Here is a 20,013-nt window from a genome sequence, read left to right on the forward strand (position 1 = left end):
GGCGGAGGAGAGAACACCGGTAGGCGAGGAGCCCGTGCAGCCGCCTCAGCATACGTCAGAGGTGCGGCCACGGGAGCCGGCTGAGACGAAGATGGAAGAGCTTCGGTCACTTGCTCTTGAATCATCTGCCGGATCGCTGGAGCCAAAGAGTGACAAGGCTTCTCCGTGGTCGGCAAAATGGAGAGCTGTCGCGCAACCTCCTCCCGCACAAATTCTTTTATTTGAGTCAGCAAAGTTGTCTGGTTGTCGCCAATAACCAATGCTGCTAGCGAATCTTCCGTGGGTGGTGGGCGTCGAGCTAAGATGCGTTGTTTCCGTAGCTCGTCAAAACTTTGGCACAAGTTGATGACGTCAGCCACAGTACGCGGATCCTTCGCTAACAACATTTGAAAGGCGTCATCATCAATGCCTTTCATAATGTGTTTTATCTTGTCCTGTTCAGCCATTGACGAATTCACCCGCCTACACAGGTCAATGACATCTTCGATATAGCTGGTGAACGTTTCACCGTGAAGTTGCGCGCGCCCACGTAGGCGTTGTTCAGCGCGAAGCTTGCGCACAGCGGGACGCCCGAACACTTCTGCAAAACTGGTCTTGAATGCAGTCCATGTGGTGAAATCGTGTTCGTGGTTTTGGAACCAGAGGTTTGCGACGCCGGTAAGGTAAAACAACACGTTATGCAACTTGCTGGCGTCGTCCCACTTATTGTGCCGGCTTACCAGCTCGTACGATGACAACCAATCCTCCACGTCATGATCATCGGTGCCGCTAAAGACGGCAGGATCACGCTGGCGCAACACACCAGAAACGATGACCGCTGGAGGCTGAGGTGTATCTTCCTGGGCGGTGTCGTCAGGCATGGTCGTAGCAGTGGGGAGCGTCCGGCTTCGGAGTTCGTTTTCGAGGTTACCCAGCACCTCCACCAAATGAAAGGGGGATTTATTGAGACTCGTCCGAGGGATCGCAAGTAGCTTTGTAGGCACAGTCCTAGCTGTTTTGGCATCCGTAGCTCGAGCTCGGGTCTCGCGCCGAAGCGATGGCAATGCCCACGGCGCCTACATGCATTTTCCCCACTACAATATATATATATATATATATATATATATATATATATATATATATATATATATTAGACCTTTTTGCGGGAAACCGGAATTATTAAATTTAATTCTGGGGTTTTACTTGCCAAAACCACGGTATGATTGTTAGGCACCCCATAGTGGCGGACTTCGATTTAATTTTGACCTGGGACTTCCACCTAATGCACGGCGCACGGGCATTCTTGCATTTCGCCCCCATCGAAATGCGGCCACGCGGCTGGGATTCGATCCCGCGCCTTCGCAGTGCAACGCTGAAGCCACAACGCCACAGCGGCGAGTAACTGGAATTCTGCAAAATACTGCTGCCTGGCATTACACGAATTTTTGGTCATTGTCTACAGTGCAAACTGGCGGCCTTCTGGAACAAGGATGTAGTTAATGTGCAGAGTCCGCACAGCTTCAGGTTGGTGGGGGGGGGGGGGGGGGGGGAGATAGAGAAATTGGAATCTTTTGGCACTTGACCATTGCGCTACTTTCTAAGGTTGTCTGACACCTGATGAGTCTACGATATTACCGCTTCGGTTTTCCTTGTACGTCCGTCCGTTCCGTTACGCTGTCGATGCCCTTTGTAGTCATCGACGTGTTCTTGTCGCCAGGCTACCTCGTCATCTCGAAATTCAATATCGCCATAGGGCGACGGAATATGACACTTTGTCCCCAACCGCTACCAGTGGGATTGCCACTGCAGCAATGTGCGTTTTGCAGTTAGGCGCGCTCCCCACGAAGATATTGCGCAACATCAGCGCTGGGCGATTACTGCAAAGTTTGTCCCACACAGACTCAGCGGTGACGTCTGCGCATGCATTTCGGAGGCCAGAACAATGCCGTACCAATGCAAGCAATACTCTAAGCGGATACAATATGTGCATCGCATACAAATTGATCTTGATAAGCCATATTCTTCGTTGTAATCCTCATGAAAACAGCGTCGACAAAAAAGATTCGTACAGAACAATGACCAGCCTGAAACATGACATATATAAAATGCGTCCAGAATAAAGCGGTTGGTATAAAAATAAAACAACCAAGAAAGCACCGACAATGCCAATACCAACAATAAGGCAACTACAATGCCACATAGTCTTTTTTTCTTTTTTTTGCATTGTCGCTCACAGCATTCACAGTGTTTAAGTACCCGATATAAAAGTATTGCAAATATTTAGCGAAAAAAACGACCTCGCTTAGGTATCGTAGGTATGAACTGCGTCATCTTGCTCACGACATTGACCCTAGAGATTGACCCTAGTTGACCCTAGTTCGCCTTGGAGTAGGCCTTAGAGTTTATTAATCCCCAACCAGGGCCTTCAAAACTACTCACCGAGCCTGAAAGGCAAGAAACGTTTAATATAGCAACTGCGTAATCCCTCTTTCCGTAGCTTAAACATTGATTTACACAAACTGATTTTCAGAAATAGTTTAAGGAAACTTCATATTTAACTGTCATCTCAAACATCATGCTGCCGACATTTCGGGAAGGAAGGTGCTTTGACATTGTCCTACTGATGGATTGAAACAGAAAATATGACAACTGATAATTTGACAGAACTTCAAGGTAACCTACAAAGTGAGACTACAAGGTAACCTCACCATGACAGCACACAAAATAAACGAAAGTAAAAAATTATGGAGTAAAGATGCTCTGAATCAAATATATGTTCAAATAGTAAAGTGTTGGAAAAACCTTGAACAAAACATTTGCCTTTCGCCAAACAGCTGCAAACACAAGGTTTTGTAAAGCTGTACATTTTCTCCTAATACATCTGATCTACTTACACATGGCGAGTTGAGAGTTATACGGTCTGCTCAGAATACATTCCACAGTCAAACGACATGATGCAGCAAATTTCTAAGTATGAAAAGATAATGGCAAGACAGCGAAGACAGCTGGTGAAGACACCCAGCACAGTCGAAATGCTTGGCCGTGATGCGAATATATTGCAGCTGTTTAGTGAGAGACTCATTAAATTGCATATTAGAGACGATCTTGGCGCGAGCCCAATTGATTAGGCAGCTGGATGCGGACAGGTTTAGCTCGCTGCTTTCTTTTTCGTCAAGCGTAGAAAAACAGACAGCCAGTTATCATGTAGTACACTCCAAACATGCACATAATTTCCATCAAAATGGTTATAAACTTGCTATTTTGTCTTGGCACGCAACCATTCACACAACAATATATTGTAACGCCAAGGCACAACCACAAAGAAGCGCACAGACTCACGTCACAGGCGATACTAACAATAATATATCGTTGAGTAAACTCAAACCTCCTGCAGAACATTCACATCATTGTGTGCGCTTAATTAACCCTCCTGCATTTCCGAGTAATTGTCATTCGCAGTAATCTTATTGTTGGATTGTCTGTGTAGATTTTTTTCATTATCGGGCTATTTGTAACATGAATTGATTCTATTGTTATGATTGCGTAGAAGTTTATTGCCAGCACGAAATTCATTTTTGAGTATTGCCCACAATAGTTCAAATTTTCACGTGTACCTTACGGCCTGCCACTTTGTTCACAGTTTTGATGTACTAAATTGTGTACTATTTTGTTGTTCTTGGCCGTCAAGAAAGCTCGTTGATATTGACACGTACACATGTTTATCTTTCACCGGTAGCCGCTTTCCACACTGGCTGACAAATGTTAAACGTTATCGCTCGGCGCAGGACGCGCCTGCATTGGAAGCTTCTCGGACGTTATCAATGCTTCTATCCGTCGTCTGTGGTCACCGACGCCCATGTAATCTGATTGTATGAGCGACGCGAATTGTCTAGAACTTTCTGGAAGACACGCGGGCATCAGGGATTAATCTGGAACCTTCGATGACTCAGGTATAAAAGCCGACGCGTTTCGCCGCTGATCAGATTTTCGACGATCGCCGACTGTGTTCGCCGCTATCGTTGTGCTTTGAGTGTAGCTTGCTTTTGTGGGCACAGGTTCGCCCAATAAACAACCAGTTTCGTCATACACAGTTTTGTGACTGTTTTCTCTACCGTCACTACTACGTGACAATATTGAAGTACCATCACAAAGGATTTATTTCAGATACTCTGTTGCCTGTGAAGTACTAGAAGGACAATTTCACAAACGATAAGTTCTAATCCTTCAGTCACACTTGGTACGATTGTTACGCTAAGTAACAGCTTGCAACGTAGTCAACATGAATGCAAAGAAGCTTTAACTCGTCGCAAAATGTAGACAGCGTGGCGCAAGCACCTGTATGAAACTACTCGATGATGGATGTAACATCACTGGTCAAGAAACGAAACCGAAAATGAAGTCCTAGTCTCCGAGAGCCGGGGGCACGCGGCGGCCATTTCGGAGATTGATGTGTTTCACCGAATCCGCTGAGTGCGAGGAGAGCCAACGTGCGCTAGAATTACTGTATAGGCAGGGAGCCAGAGTTGCGCCACTGTTTTCCGCGAACCGCTCGCACCGGCTCCATTGCCCCCCCCCCCCCCCCCTCCCCCCTTGATCAGCGATTCTAGCGCCGCTATTCGCCGAGTGCAGTCACGGGGTCAAAACGGGCTCCGCTGCGCCGCCGAGAAGCCAACAATCCGCCCTTAACGCCAACATTTTGCAGGTGCCGGCCGACCAAGCGCAATTGCCATCGGCCCTGTTATTCTTGTTTGTTCCCCGATGCTGATGGTTAGATCATCATCATCATCATCAACCTATATTTGTGTCCACTGCAGGACGAATGCCTCTCCCTGCGATCTCCAATTACCCCTGTCTTGCGCTAGCTGATTCCGACTTGCGCCTGCAAATTTCCTAGCTTCATCACCCCACCTAGTTTTGCCGTCCTCGACTGCGCTTCCTTTCTCTTGGTATCCATTCTGTAAGTCTAATGGTCCACCGGTTATCCATCCTCCGCATTACATGGCCTGCCCAGAGGCGCTATAACGTAAAGCTATTCCAAGCTTTTCTATTCCAATTTCTGCAATCAGCCAACCACGATTGGTCAAAACATTTTCGCGGCACTCCCAACTTCGCGTCTGTCAAGCGACGTCACGAAAACCGCGATAGCTCCCCATCTGATATAACGTGTACACACTGATTATACATGATTAAACCGCACAAAATAAAAAATAAAATATTCCTGATTCGACGCCTTCTCACCATTAGCCCTCTGCTATTGGTCCAATGTTTTCGGGCTACGCCCACTTCGCCTGTCTGTCACGCGACCGCACAAAACCGCGAAAACTTACCGCGTGAAAGTGACGTGTACACGAAAAAATGCATTAATATGCCGAACAAAACTGAAATTGTTTCTGAATAGCCAGAGACTGCCCCGTTCCGAAAGGAATAGAAGATAGCCGGCCGCCGATCGCTCAGGCCCTCGCTACTCGCTCCTACCGTAGAGCATGTATTTATTTGCGCATGATAAACCTTTTTGCGTGGCATTAAAATGTTATCGTGCCCTTTCGGCACGTATACGACATCTCTCTGCCAACTCTTACTTGCTGAGGATCCGTTTTAGTGGCATTCTTATCCTACCGTTGCACGCCGCCTCCATTTTCGACCAGCCACCGTAAGCTATGTAGGCGAAGCGGACCAATCGGAGAAGCCGGCACCACCCTCTTCATGCGGTTATCTATTTTCACTGTGCTGGCTCGGCCCCATCGAAACCATCTCCACTAGAGTGTGCTCCTCGCCTCTTGTCAGCCAATTAGATAAGAAAAACCGCTGAGTATAGGCAATGTTATTGGTCTTGAAAGCGAACAAAGGTGACCTCCTATAAACAAGGAGGTATTGAGTTGTTCAGACAACGCTGCGGGTCACTGCCCGATGCTTGAGTCGGTGGTTACGTAAATTTGACGTCAGGGGTTTGGAATAAAAACAGTTTGGGGGGGAATAGCTTTACGTTATAGCGCCCCAGCTCCATTTTTTTCGCTTAATGCCAATTAGAATATCGTCTATCCCCGTTTGCTCTGTGATCCACACCGCTCTCTTGCTGTCGCTTAACGTTAGGCTTAACATGTTTCGTTCCATCGCTCTTTGTGTGGTCCTTGACTTGTACTCGAACTCCTTTGTTAACCTCCAAGTTTCTGCCCCATATGTTAGCACCGGTAGAATGCAATGATTGTACACTTTTTATTTCAACGACAGTGGTAAGCGCCCAGTCAGGATTTTGCAATGCCTTTCGTATGCACTCCAACCCATTTTTATTCTACTGTGAATTTCCTTCTCATGATCAAGGTTCCCTGTGACTAATCGACCTAGATAAACGTACTCCTTTAGAGACTCTAGAGGCTCACTGGCGATCCTGAATTCTTGTTCTCTTGCCAGGCAATTGAACATTGTCTTAATCTTCTACATATTAATCTTCAACCCCACTCTTACACTTGCACTTGAAACTCAACATAGCAACGTTAACACGCGAACGCTGACGAGTGAGGCTAGCTTAGCAGGGCTATTTGCGGAATTATCAGACATTGCCTGGGATATTGTTACGGGGATAACGTTTATTTTGAAAGTATTACTATATACAAGATTGAGACAAGCAGTGGCGACGGATGCAAGGCTGTCGCGCGCCTATGGCCACTTCGTCGCCATCGTTTTCGTCCGACGGACAGTAGCAGCCCCTTCACTGTCTCGTGGCAATATTATTGGCCTTAGTGAGGTTAGAAGACCTGGTGAGGCTTATACAGCGCTGATTAACCGCCACGTCCTCCGGTACAGAGGTCTTGCAGATAAGAGATGGTACGGGTAGGATTTCTAATCCATAAGGACATAGCGGGTAACAGGGAATAATTCTCCAGTATTAATGAGAGGGTAGAAGTCGTCGTAATAAAGGTGAATAGGAGGTATAGAATAAAAGTAGTACAAGCCTACGCTCCAACCTCCAGTCACGATGATGAAGAAAAAGAACAGTTTTATGAAGATGTTCAATTAGCGATGAGAAAGATGCAAACTCAGTATACTGTAGTCATGGGCGACTTCAATGCAAAAGTGGGGAAAAAACAGGCTGGCGAGCAAGCAATTGGCAACTACGACATCGATTCTAGGAACACTAGAGGAGAGATGTTGGTAGAATTTGCGGAAAGGAAAGGCTCCGAATAATGAATACCTTTGTCAGGAAGCGTAGCAACAGGAAGTGGACCTTGAAAAGCCCAAATTGAAAAACAAGAAATTAAACAGATTTCATAATCTCTGCCGATCCCAGCATAATGCAGGATGTAGAAGTGTTAGCTAAGGTAAAGTGCAGTGACCCTAGGTTTGTGAGGTCTAGGATTTGCCTAAATTTGAAGAGAGAAAGAGTAAAATTAGTCAAGCAGAAACAGGCCAACCTAGACGCAGTAAGGATAAAAGCAGACCAATCCAGGCTGGTGCTCGCAAACAAATATGCAGCTTTAGAACAGAAATATGAAGAAAACATAGAGCGAATGAATGAAACCGTAACTAGGCTGATCTCAGAAACGACAATTGAAGTCGGAGCTAAGGCACCAAGGCAACGAGTAGGTAAGCTCGCCCAAGTAACAAAGGATGTAATAAAGAAACGACAAACCATGAAAGTGTCAAACTCAAGAGATAAGATAGAATTCACTGAACTGTCAAAACTGATCCCCAAGAAGAAAGTAAGAGATATCCGAAATTATAACGTGGAATAGATTGAGGAAGAAGTAAAAAATGGACGCAAAAATTATGGGGTTTTACGTGCCAAAACCAGTTCTGATTATCAGGCACGCCGTAGTGGGAGACTCCGGAAATTTGGACCACCTGGGGTTCTTTAACGTGCACCTAAACCGAAGTACACGCGTGGTTTCGCATTTCGCTCCCATCGAAATGCGGCCACCATGGCCGGGATTTGATCCCGCGATCTCGTGCTTAGCAGCCCAACACAATAGCCACTAAGCAGCCGCGGCGGGTAGAAATGAAGCTGGGCCGGCCATGTAATGCGTAGGGCAGATAACCAGTGGACAATTAGTTACAGAAATCGTGATAAGAGAAGGGAAGCGCAGTCAAGGACGGCAGAAAACTAGGATTAAACTAGGAAATTTGCCGGTGGAAATTGGAGTAGCTAGAGCGAGACAGGGGTAATTATAGTTCGCCCAGTCCTGTAGTGGACATAAAAATAGTCTAATGTTGATGATGATAATATATTCCAGTAGTTCATTTGTAGCCATACAACCACATGATGGTTATTTTTCGGGATCTTGTTACCGGGTCATTAATGGCATATCAAATGGTGTCTAGCTAGCATTCATAGTGTGCTCCGAATGCTGCATTTAACGCAACAGTAGTTATTCACATGTTTTTAAAAGCAAATGTGTTTAAGCTGGAGGTAGTCCGGTGGTGTACGCAGAAAACTCCTTCGCCTGGCGATGACGTCACAGGCGTCGCCTAGCAACGGAGCGCTACCTCCTTGCCTCAGCTGCACCGCCATGTCGTCGCCCCGCCGATGATGATGATGATGATGATTTATTGGCATCCCCTTTGAAACGGGGCAGCGACAAATAGTCACCTCGCCTGCTTGATTTAACCAGGTTTACTATACACGTTCTTTATCTATCATTTTTGTATACCTCTTATTAATCTTTCTTTTTTTTCCAAAATGAGTGGGCATGGGAACAGTGGTCCTTGTACCGCTCTAAGACACTACTTCTTCACCATGCAGGCCCTGCTTGCGATTGCCCTGCCGTGGTTATCGCCGTCCACAGCTGGCTTGGCGCATGTCAGTGCATCACTGCCAACAACGAGCTTCGTCAGTGCAATCGATCAACACACGCCGAGAAATGACGCCCCCTGGGTACTCTGCGAAAACCGACCAGCCCCATCGTCACCAACAGCAACTGCCGCCAACCGTTTTAACCACGAACGCCTGGACATCGGATTCAGTGGGCATGGGAACAGTGGTCCTTGTACCGCTCTAAGACACTACTTCTTCACCATGCAGGTGTGTACACAACCTTCACTATATGCTAAAAAATCTAGCAACCGTTGTCTTCTGCTGTTCCCGTGCCCACGGGTCCTGTGCGATACTTTGAGCGAATGTTTTTCAATGGCATATCTATTGCTGTGTTCCGGTGACAATGAAACTAACCCTGGACCTACCACCCGTACCACAGTGCCACAAGAATTTGATGACTTATCCGAAAATCCTGCCGAGCAAACGAATGCACTATACAACATGTTGAAAGACGCACACTCTTGCTCCTTACAGATCTCTAAAAGTCAGTGTGACCTTGCCGCTGATGTTAAAGCAAATAAAACCGGGCACAAAAGCATTCACACGGAAATTACTGGCATCCGGAAGCGGCTTGACGAATTAGAAGAAAAATCTAAAAAGCTAGATCACATGACACAAGAACTAACAAATATTCAAAAATCTGTGGCAGAACCAACCTATGAGAATAATCAGGTGCAATCCAGACTAACTGATCTAGAGGAGAGATCGCGACGGGACAACTTAATATTTCACGGAGTTCCAGATTCGAAAGAAACCTGGCAGGAAACTGAAGTAAAATTAACAAATATCATTGCTACCGTTTTTGACAGATTTCCCAGTGAATCATTTCAAAAGGCGCACCGTTTAGGTAACTTTTCACCTACTAAGTGTCACCCCATTGTTGCCAAGTTTACTGACTTCAAAATAAAAGAGAAAGTACTGTCACTACGTAATCAACTAAAGGATAAGAACATCACAGTCAGCGAAGACTTTTCAATCGCAACACGACAGGCTCGTAAAAAACTCATTGACGTTGGGAAAGCTCAGCTCGGTTCACCACTATTTAAGTTACGCTACAACAAATTGCTCATTAATAACAAATGCTACATGTATTTTTCAGAGTGTGATAAAGTTCTAGAGGTTAAAAAGCGCTTGGATCATGCCAGTCATGCCCATACTTCTTCGGCTAGCACGTCTACATAGGGACGCGTGAGAGGAGTTGGCCGCGAATCACGTCCTCAGGTATCAGTTCTTTTTTTCTAACGTCAGAAGTGTACTAAACAAGTATAATTCTTTATCATCAGCTGTAGCGCGAATATAGTTGCCTTAACGGAAACATGGCTCCACGCGCATGTCCGCGATCATGAAATCTTTGACGACGCGAACCGCTTTCACAGATACCGTTGTGATCGGACAATGCGTAGGGGAGGCGGCGTCCTTCTTGCCGTCTCAAAGGACGTTCCTTCTTCATGCATTCATATTAACACTGAACTTCAATTAGTCTGGGCCATAGTAACCATTGGTTACCACAAGATTATATTAGGTTTATTCTATCGCTCTCCCTCTACAGCTTCAACATTTACCGATGAACTGCATGATGCAATGAATATAGTTTGTACACGATTTCCTTCATATCCTTTGTTTCTACTAGGACATTTCAACTTTCTGAGTATAATATGGAAAGCAAGTCCACCCTATTCATTGCCGTCTTTGCCCCAACCTCGTGAATTTCTTAACATATGTTCAGTTTTTTCTCTAACGCAAGTAGTAACGTTGCCGACCAGGACATCAAATAACAGTACCAGCATTCCTGATCTACTACTAACGACTCGACCAGATTTCGCTACCGCTATCACCTATGCACCAGGAATAAGTGATCGTTCATTACTTTCGTTTTCATTGAATGCACCCTGTCCTAAGGCAAAAAAAGAGAAAATGATACGGGACTACAAGAAAGCCAACTTTGACATGATTAACATGGAACTAACACATTTTTAGACATCTCTTTAAGCAATTTCGATACCCGTTCAGTGCAGTCGAACTGGGATATGTTTGTAAATGAAGTCGAACGTCTAACAAATAAATATATCCCTAATCGCTTTATCACTTCGAACGCACATGCGCCATGGCACAATACTTATATCAAACGTCTATCTAACCGAAAGAAACGCTTCTATCGTGCCGCCAGATGTTTGCCTAATAACCACCCCCGCTGGGCTGCTTACAAATATGCATCGACCATCTACATAGGTGCGCTTAAATCCGCTAAAGATAACTTTCTGACTAACGTTTTGCCGTCTATGTTACAAATTAACGCAAAAAAATTTTGGCGAGTCATTAACCCACCATCTGACAACCATATTTCCTTGATTGACTCATCCGGTAAACAGATTAGTGAAAACCATTGCGCCACTGTTCTTAACGAATCTTTCATTAAAAATTTTTCTTTGGATAGCCATAATGAATTACCTACTGTGAGCTCACACAATTATTTACCTATGTCACCAGTGATTGTTGAACCACTTGGTGCCGTACGACTGATTGAAGCACACAAAGAAGGATTCTGCTCCTGGCTATGACGGTATTAACACAAAATTTTTGAAAAATACTAGTGCTTACAGTTCCATTATACTAACAAAAATTTTCCAACATTCACTGGATATATCTACTGTATCACACTTTGCTATCACGGAAGCAGACGAGCTGATAGCGAGCGCATCCTTCTTTCCCCTAACCACTTCGGCGCATGCGGCACCCTCTCGCACGATGCTTTAAAAGAGCACTTAATAAAGAGACAAGCCAGTTTTGATGCCCATCCACTGTGTGTGTCGTCTTACTCAGGCGCCAACGATACATGGTGTCAGAAGTGTCCGCAGCCGCGCGGCAGGAAGCAAGCCATGGGCGCCTTAAAACTACCCTACCCACTACAGTTGACCGGCAACGTCAGAAGGAACTGGGAACTCTTCAACAAAAGACTGGACCTATTCCTGACGACTACCTCGACAGACCATCCCAAGACAGAAGCGGTCAAGGCGGCCATCCTCCTGAGCGCCGCGGGTGACGAAGCGCTTGAGGTCTATAACAACTTCACATTCGCCGAAAGTGAGCTCAAGGATGACTACGAGACACTAGTGCGGAAGTTTGACGCATACTGTATTGCGCAAGGGAACGAGGTTTACGAACGTCATGTTTTCGGTATGCGACTTCAAGATGAGGGAGAGCAATTCGAGAGGTTTGCACGTGATCTGAAGACGAAAGCCAAACTTTGCAATTTCGGGACCCTTGAAGAGTCGCTCATTAGGGACCAGATTGTATTCGGGACTAATAACAAGATTGTCCGAGAGAAAATATTGCGGGACAAAACCTTGACTCTACAAAAAGTCGAAAACGTGCAAAGCTGCTGAAGCCGCGGCACAACAAAATGCTGCATGGGCCACCGAGCGCATGCAAGTGGACTACTCTCGCCGATATGAACGCGGCAAAGAACAGAAAGGCCGGTGCAAGCACTGTGGTCGGGTGCACGCGCCATGGCAATGCCCAGCCTACGGAAAAACCTGCTACGCATGTAAAAAGAATCACTTTTCATCGTGCTGCAAGAACCCGCAAGTTCACGGCATTCAGGAAGATCATGAAGATAGCTTTGATGTTCTTGACGTCAGCATCTGTGGCATAAGCACAAAACCAGGAAAAGACTGGATAGTGCGTGGCAGGGTCTCTGGTCACGAGATAGAACTGAAAGTCGATACAGGTTCCCAGGCCAACTTGATTCCGCTTAATATCTTTCAGCGCATCTCGAAAGTGAACGCGTTGCGCCAGAGCGCAGCAGTGCTGACTGCCTACAACTGCTTTACCTACAACGGTTCCGAGATCAAGCATCTCGGTGTTGCCACTAAAGCACTAGAGATGAACGGTACAACGAGAGATACTGCCTTCTTTATCGTCAAGAAAGGACGCCAAGCAATCATTGGCCTGAGCACATGCATCGAGTTCGGCATTGTCCCAGCAAATATCGACTCAGTCAAGCGAAGTGGTGAAGCAGGGATAGAAACAGAATTTGCGCATCTGTTTCGCGGAACGGGCTGCGTGCAAAGAAAGTACAAGATGGTTTTGCGACCAGACGCGGTTCCAGTCGTACAACCTGCTCGGAAAGTACCTTTGACACTGAAGCAACCATTGCGTGACGAGCTGGCACGCATGGAGAAAGCGTCCATCATCGTAAAAGTTGAAGAACCCACCGAATGGGTAAGTCCCCTGGTTGTGGTACGAAAAAGAGATGGCACTCTCCGAGTATGCATGGACCCTAGAGAAGTAAACAAAGATATATTACGTCAGCACTACCCGATGCCTACCCGCGAAGATATAGAAAGTGAGCTGCCAGGGGCTCGATTTTTTTTCGCGACTGGATGCCAACTCGGGTTTTCACCACATACCCCTTGATGAAGCTACATCGCGCGTCTGCACGTTCGCCACTCCCTTCGGGAGATATCGGTTCCTAAGGCTACCGTTCGGCATTTCGTCTGCCAGTGAGGTCTTTCAAAAGACACTGACTGAGATCTTTGAAAGTATCCCAGGAGTACGCGTTTACGTCGACGACGTCCTCATTTGGGGTACTGACAAAACCCAGCATGACCAACGTTTGCGTGCCACGCTAGAAAAGGCAGAAAAAGCAGGACTCGCGTTTAATCCTGAAAAATGTGTTTCGTATGAAGGAGATAAAATTTCTAGGTGACATAATCAATGAAGGCGGCGTGCGCCCAAGCCCCGAATTGATTGAAGGCGTCCGAGCCATGCCCGCGCCGGAAGACAAAAAATGCTGCGAGAAGAATGATGGGTGTTGTTAACTACTTTCGAAAGTATGTTCCCAGCTTAAGCGATAAAACGGCGCTGCTAGGAAGCCTCGTCAAGGACGATACTGTTTTTGAGTGGACCACAGCCCATGAGCGCGAGTGGCAAAACGTCTGCGAGGCATTAACATCTCCGCCGCTCCTGGCTTTTTTTCGGATAAAACTAAAGAAACAAAGATTTCGGCAGACGCGTCAGCCATCGGCATTGGCACATCGCTATTGCAAAAACACCAGAATGAATGGCGCCCAGTCATGTACGCCTCGCGAACGCTAACTGATAGCAAAACGCGATATTCGCAAATCGAGAAAGAAACGTTTGGCATAGTGTTCGCCTGTGAAAAATTCCACCAGTTTACTTATGGCTGCAAGATCCCCATAGAGACGGACCACCGACCGTTGTTGGCCATCGCAAAAAAATGCATCGGAGAAATGCCACCCAGACTACAGCGTTTCTTTGTTCGCCTTCTAAAATAAGTTTATGACTTGCAGTTCGTTACTGGAAAGGATCTGCTCCTGGCTGACATGCTCTCCCGTGCGTCCACCCTTTCACCAAACCCGGAAGCAACGGAGGACATCGAGGTTCATGCAGTTCGTGTCGTCTCGTGCATGGTAACCCCATCGACAAAACGTCGCCTTCAGGACGAGACACTATCGGATCCCTATCTGAGTACTGTAATGCATCAACTGTCGCGTGGAACAGCGGTTGAAGGGGAATTACGTCCGTTTGCGGCTGTGTTATCTGTCATTGACAGGATACTGCTTAAAGGAAGCAAAATTGTTATACCCAAGTTCATGAGAAGCGAAATGCTAACAAAGGTGCACGCAGGTCATCTGGGAATGAATAAGTGCAAGGCAAGAGCGCGTGCACTTATTTTTTAGCCCGGGCTAGACAGTAGCATTGGATCAATGATTCGTTCATGCAACGCATGCCAAAAATATGCGTACAAGCAGCAGTCTGAGCCCCTTATTTTGCGCCCGACACCCAGTATGCCGTGGTACAGAGTAGGTATCGACATATTTAATTTTGCCGGGGAAGAGAACATAGTAGTGTTCGATGCGCACTCCAATTTTCCTGAAGTGGGAAAAATTGTCTACAATGACGGCCCGTGAGGTGGTACAAAAAACATCCGCGATATTCGCGCGCTACGGGATCCCTGTGCAAGTATTTACAGATAATGGGCCTCAATTTGCATCCAAAGAGTTTGCCGACTTCGCAAGTCGATATGATTTTGAGCACATTACATCAAGCCCGCGATTTCCGAGATCAAATAGACTGGCTGAAAAGGGCGTACAGATAGTTAAGCGCATCATGAAAAAGACCACTGAATCGTGCGACGATTTTTGGTTAGGACTCTTGTCTTATCGTGTGTCTGTTCTAGAGGATGGCCATTCACCTGCCCAACTGGTACAGGGACGACGCCTACGCACAAACGTTCCGGAATACAGCACTGAGCTGGGTTGCCCAATACACCAGCATCAACAGCCGGCCAAGGGCAAAACGTTGCACCCTTTGCAGCAAGGAGACACGGTGCGAATACTGGACGACAACTGGTCACATAAGGCAAGAGTGCTTCAAGAAGTGGCTCCCCGGTCCCATATCGTGGAGACAGAGGATGGAAGGCTTCTAAGGCGTAACAGACAACACTTGCTTCAAATGCAGGAAAAATACCGCAGGATAGACGAAGATGACGACAACAGCAACGCTGAAAATGGTAGCCTACAAAATGAAAGACGGGAGCTTCCAGAACAAGGCCAAAGTGCACCCGGGTTCATTGGTCATCCGCAAGCCAACAGACAGGTCGTCCCCAAAGTGGGGGCGTCGGAAGCAGAGCCCCGCAGGTCGACCCGTCAGCGCAACAAGCCCCAACGGCTGCAATACGAAGCTAATTTTTGTCAAGTCTCCTAGCTATTCTTTCTTACTTTGTGGTCATAAAGTTCTGCCTTTCTTTTTGCTTTCTCGTTAAGGGAAAGGCGATGTATCATACTTGGCTATCACGGAAGCAGACGAGCTGATAGCGAGCGCGTCCTTCTTTCCCCTAACCACTTCGGCGCATGCGGCACCCTCTCGCAAGATGCTATAAAAGAGCACTTAATACAGAGACAAGCCAGTTTTGATGCCCATCCATTGTGTGTGCCGTCTTACTCAGGTGCCAAGGATACATCTACACTTCCTAGACAATGGAAAATTGGGAAGGTCGTTCCACTGCATAAATCTGGTAATAAAAACTGCTCAACTAATTAGGGCCCTATTTCTTTAATTAGTATTTGTTGTAAACTGCTCAAGCACATAATTTTTACTAATCTAGTCAGTTTTTTAGAATCTAATTAATTTTTCACGTCAGCACAGCATGGCTTCCGGAAAACTTATTCATGTGAAACACAGTTAATATCCTTTACGAATCACTTACATCAGATTCTTGATAAATCATCGCTTGCCGACTGCATTTTCCTCGACTTTTCAAAAGCATTTGATAAGGTTTGCCACAGACTTATTTTTCAAGCTGCACCAACTAAATCTTGACAGTAGCGTCTTAAAGTGGATTGCATGTTTCCTCACTAAGAGATCGCAATTTGTTGCTGCAAACGGCCATACTTCTTTTTGCGAAGTTTATTCCGGCGTTCCGCAAGGTTCTGTCTTAGGCCCCCTGTTATTTCTCATTTATATTAACGACCTCTCATCAGTTATATCATCTAACATTAATCTCTTTGCTGATGACTGTGTCATTTTTCGGGAAATTACTAACGATGACGACACTAAGGCATTGCAATCTGACCTTCATGCTATATCTAACTGGTGTGCAAAATGGTTAATGGACCTAAATATTAAAAAGTGCAAAGTCATGCGTGTATCTAGAACTTCCACTAGCTGTCCTCTTTATTATCTTAATAACATTCCTTTGGATTCTGTTAACTGTTACAAGTACCTACGAGTTCACATCACGACTAATCTAACTTGGTCGCTACATATTGAGTACATTAACAATGCTAACCGCATGCTTGGCTACTTACGTCGTAACTTTTCTACTGCTCCATCTGGCCTAAAGTTGCAGCTTTATAAGACACTAATACGCCTTAAACTGGAATATGCTACAGCCGTGTGGGACCTAAGCTATGACAATCTAGTAACTTCCATTGAACTCGTCCAGAATAACTCCGTTCGTTTTATATTATCTAATTATGACAGAACTGCGAGCATCTCCGCCATGAAAACTTCCCTAGCACTTCCTTGTTTAGCATCTCGCAGAAAAGTTTCTCATTTAACACTGTTTCACAAGTTGTATCACCATTCTTTCCTACATGACCAACTACTCCTTCGCCCACAGTACATATCCCGCCGCATCGATCATCATCACAAAGTAGGTATTCCATCATGCAACACAAAAACCTTCTTGAACTCATTTTTGCCTCGTACGTCAAAAGAATGGAACAAACTTCCCGCTGACATTGTTAGTATTAACGATAATCACATGTTCCATGATGCATTCGCTAACATTGTATAACTAAGACCTTTATTTGTACGAACTGTACTGATTGCTTTTTTTGTTCACTTATTTCTGTGTGCATTGTGTAATTACTAGCTTCATTTGTAAGAATTAACTGTACTGACTGTTTTTTTGTTCAACTATTTTCTTTGTATAACAACCCACTCGCCTCTGTAATGCCAATTGGCCCTGAGGGTAAAATAAATGAAATGAAATGAATAAAATGAAAATTTACCTTGTACCGCTACCTATGATTTTAAGAGATCAGGTCGCATCTATCTCTTCCCTGCTTTTTTCCTACCAGTACTCTACTCGTCTCTTGCTTATCTCTACGGCTGATCGGTTGATGTTTCCTTCCACTTTAAGCCCAAGCGCTTCTGGAAGTTGTACGTTACCTATGGTTCTTGCTGGGTGAATCCCGTCGCATTCCATTAGGATGTGCTGAGTGGTCCCCGGATCTTTACTGCAGCATACACATGCCTCAACTAGTTCCGAATATTTCTTCCGGTATGTTTTGTTCCTTAGGCAACCGGCTCGAGCCTCAAATAGCAGGGCACTGCCCTTTGTGTTATCGAAACAGATTTTCCTTTCTAATTTCTTTGTTCTCATTCTTGCAAATATCCATGGTCCTTTGTTGTTTCCATTCTTTGCATTCTTCTCCGCTCCCGCCACAGAGCCACCTATCGACGCCTTGCCTAACCTCCGCAGCAGCGCCGCTGGCTCCTCCGCCGTAGCTCAGCCTAGCTTGTCCCCACAGAAGCGCGGGGGCGAATCTAGGCAATGACGTCACTCCAGAGTATGTAGCTCCGCGTCACCGAGGCGCGGAGACACACTTTGCCTCGTGAGTTTGCGCCGAGCACATGGGTCGTCCGAAGAAGATCGTCACGCCCAAAGGGGAGGAGCGGCGCGAAAAGCGCCGCGCTGCCACTCAAGATAGATTCCGATGACTTCGCACCGATCCCGAGTTTCCCCAGCACCGCCAACTAAAGCCTAGAAAAGCCAATCTAATAGAAAGGCCAAGTTAAAGCTAATAGAAAAGTCAAGTTAAAGCTTGGGAAGGGCCACCAGCTTCGCTGTTCGCTCAATCTTCGCACCCCTAGTGTGAAGCTGCCCCTATTTTTATTGCGATAGCAATTATATGGACACTTCAACCGGATTTCTGCCATCGGCGTCGCCGTCGCCGTCGCCGTGAGGTTCCGTATAGATAAAATCTTCGCCGCGCGCCATATGCCCCAGCGGAAGCGTGCGGGGACGCGCGCTATCACGGAGAGCGACCGCACTCGAATCTCCCACGCGCAAGCAAGGAAGCGGAAAGCCAGCGCCGGAGGGAGCAGCGGGGGGGGGGGGGGGAGGCACTTCTCTGCCAACAACCGCGCTCGTCGCTCGTCCGCACAGTCTCTTATCTCTCCCACGCGCAAGCAAGGAAGCGGGAAGCCAGCGCCGGAGGGAGCGGGGGGGGGGGGGGGGTCGCACTTCTACGCTGCCAACAACCGCGCTCGTCGTTCGTTCGACCGCACCGTCTCTTTATCTCCACACGGCTCTGACCTTTATGCGCCGTGCATTCGCCGCTCAGTTTCCGCTGAAGCAATAGACCGCACGTACCTTCGCCCGCTGCGCGGCGTATGCGCTCGCTGCCAGCGCTTTGACAGTCGTTGTCTGCAGTCATTCAGTGTGATCTATTCATGTTTGTTTGTGCGCGCTCACACCACGCTTGTTCATTCAGTTAGTAATAGTCGGGCCACATTTTCCAACGCACGCTACACATGCAATGCTGCCCAGATCGGCAGTGCAGCACTACAGGTGTGTGTCCCTTCGCACGCGCTGCCCACGGTAAGCGCTTCTCATCAACACCACCGTTTCACACGCGCCTTCTCGTGGTCATCGAGTCTCTCTTCATGTCGGTCTACTTACTCCGGAGCACACCTGCTTACTTGAAGAGCTCATGTTTACTACAATTCATATTGCTACCAAGGCCTTACTTCGTTTGACATTGCTGTGTTGCTATCGCAATCATTGCTTCGCCCTTAGGGCGAAACTGTGACATTTTTTTGTGTACTGAAGTGTTTCTGAGTAGCATTTGTGAACATTGATGTGAAATGACAGCACAGCTGGAGGTTGTTCCTGTAATTAAACAAAGTGAGTTAATAGTTTAACTACTTGTGCAATGCTTCTGGCGTTTGCATGTCACTTTGTAGTAAATACATTTCTGCATACTACATTTTCCCTATGATTGATGTCAGATTGCATTTGATACCCGTATTCCCTATTGCTGCTACCTGCATGCCCCACGACTGACACATGTTGAGCACGTCGAACATAGTTATGATCATGGAAATCAATTAGTACCTGATAAAATATACGCAATCATCAAGGCAAAATGCACTGTACCCCAAGGTGGCGTTACAATGAGCTGGTGGGCCCAAAGCTGGGCCGCTTAGCAGTTAGACCACAAAATGACTTTGGACATATTTCCCCCGTGAAACACTTGGATGAACGTAAACTTCTGCAGATCACTTGCGTCACAAGCCAGTCTTTCAGACATACTGAAGAGAACCCGTCCATTACGAAGTACTTATTGGCACCTGTGACGCCCGACTTGGCACAGCAAGCGCATGTGTCCTCGCGTTCCAAGCAATGCTTTGCGTACGCTGAACACCGCTGTGCGGGCGAAATGCTCCAGCATGCGCTCGCCTTATAATGCACTGCATGTCGAATAGGTTTGAGCTCGGCACATGGTACGTGCTTCAACTTCATTTAGTTTGCGTTGGCGTTTGTTATCAGTGTATAATACCCCTGGTTACTCCGGGCCGCCCCTGCTTGCACTTTCTCCGGGACAGGTTTGCACAGATGAGTGATTTGCACTGTCTCCTCGAACGGCAAGACTGCAGCCGCAAGGTATAAGAAGGAAAATGCAAAGGAT

The 20,013-nt window shown here is 46.5% G+C and overlaps 1 protein-coding gene across 1 annotated transcript; it reads left to right on the forward strand.

Moving 5' to 3' along the window:
• Positions 1-11,664: 11,664 nt before the first annotated feature.
• Positions 11,665-15,517, forward strand: LOC125942683 (uncharacterized). Its single transcript, XM_049660945.1, has 4 exons — positions 11,665-11,898; positions 12,554-13,009; positions 14,101-14,220; positions 15,023-15,517. The coding sequence occupies exons 1-4, from the start codon at positions 11,665-11,667 to the stop codon at positions 15,515-15,517; spliced, it is 1,305 nt and encodes a 434-aa protein (XP_049516902.1).
• The last annotated feature ends 4,496 nt before the right edge of the window (positions 15,518-20,013 follow it).

This window comes from Dermacentor silvarum, chromosome 1, assembly GCF_013339745.2.
Source record: "Dermacentor silvarum isolate Dsil-2018 chromosome 1, BIME_Dsil_1.4, whole genome shotgun sequence".
In the NCBI taxonomy this organism is placed as follows: domain Eukaryota; kingdom Metazoa; phylum Arthropoda; class Arachnida; order Ixodida; family Ixodidae; genus Dermacentor; species Dermacentor silvarum.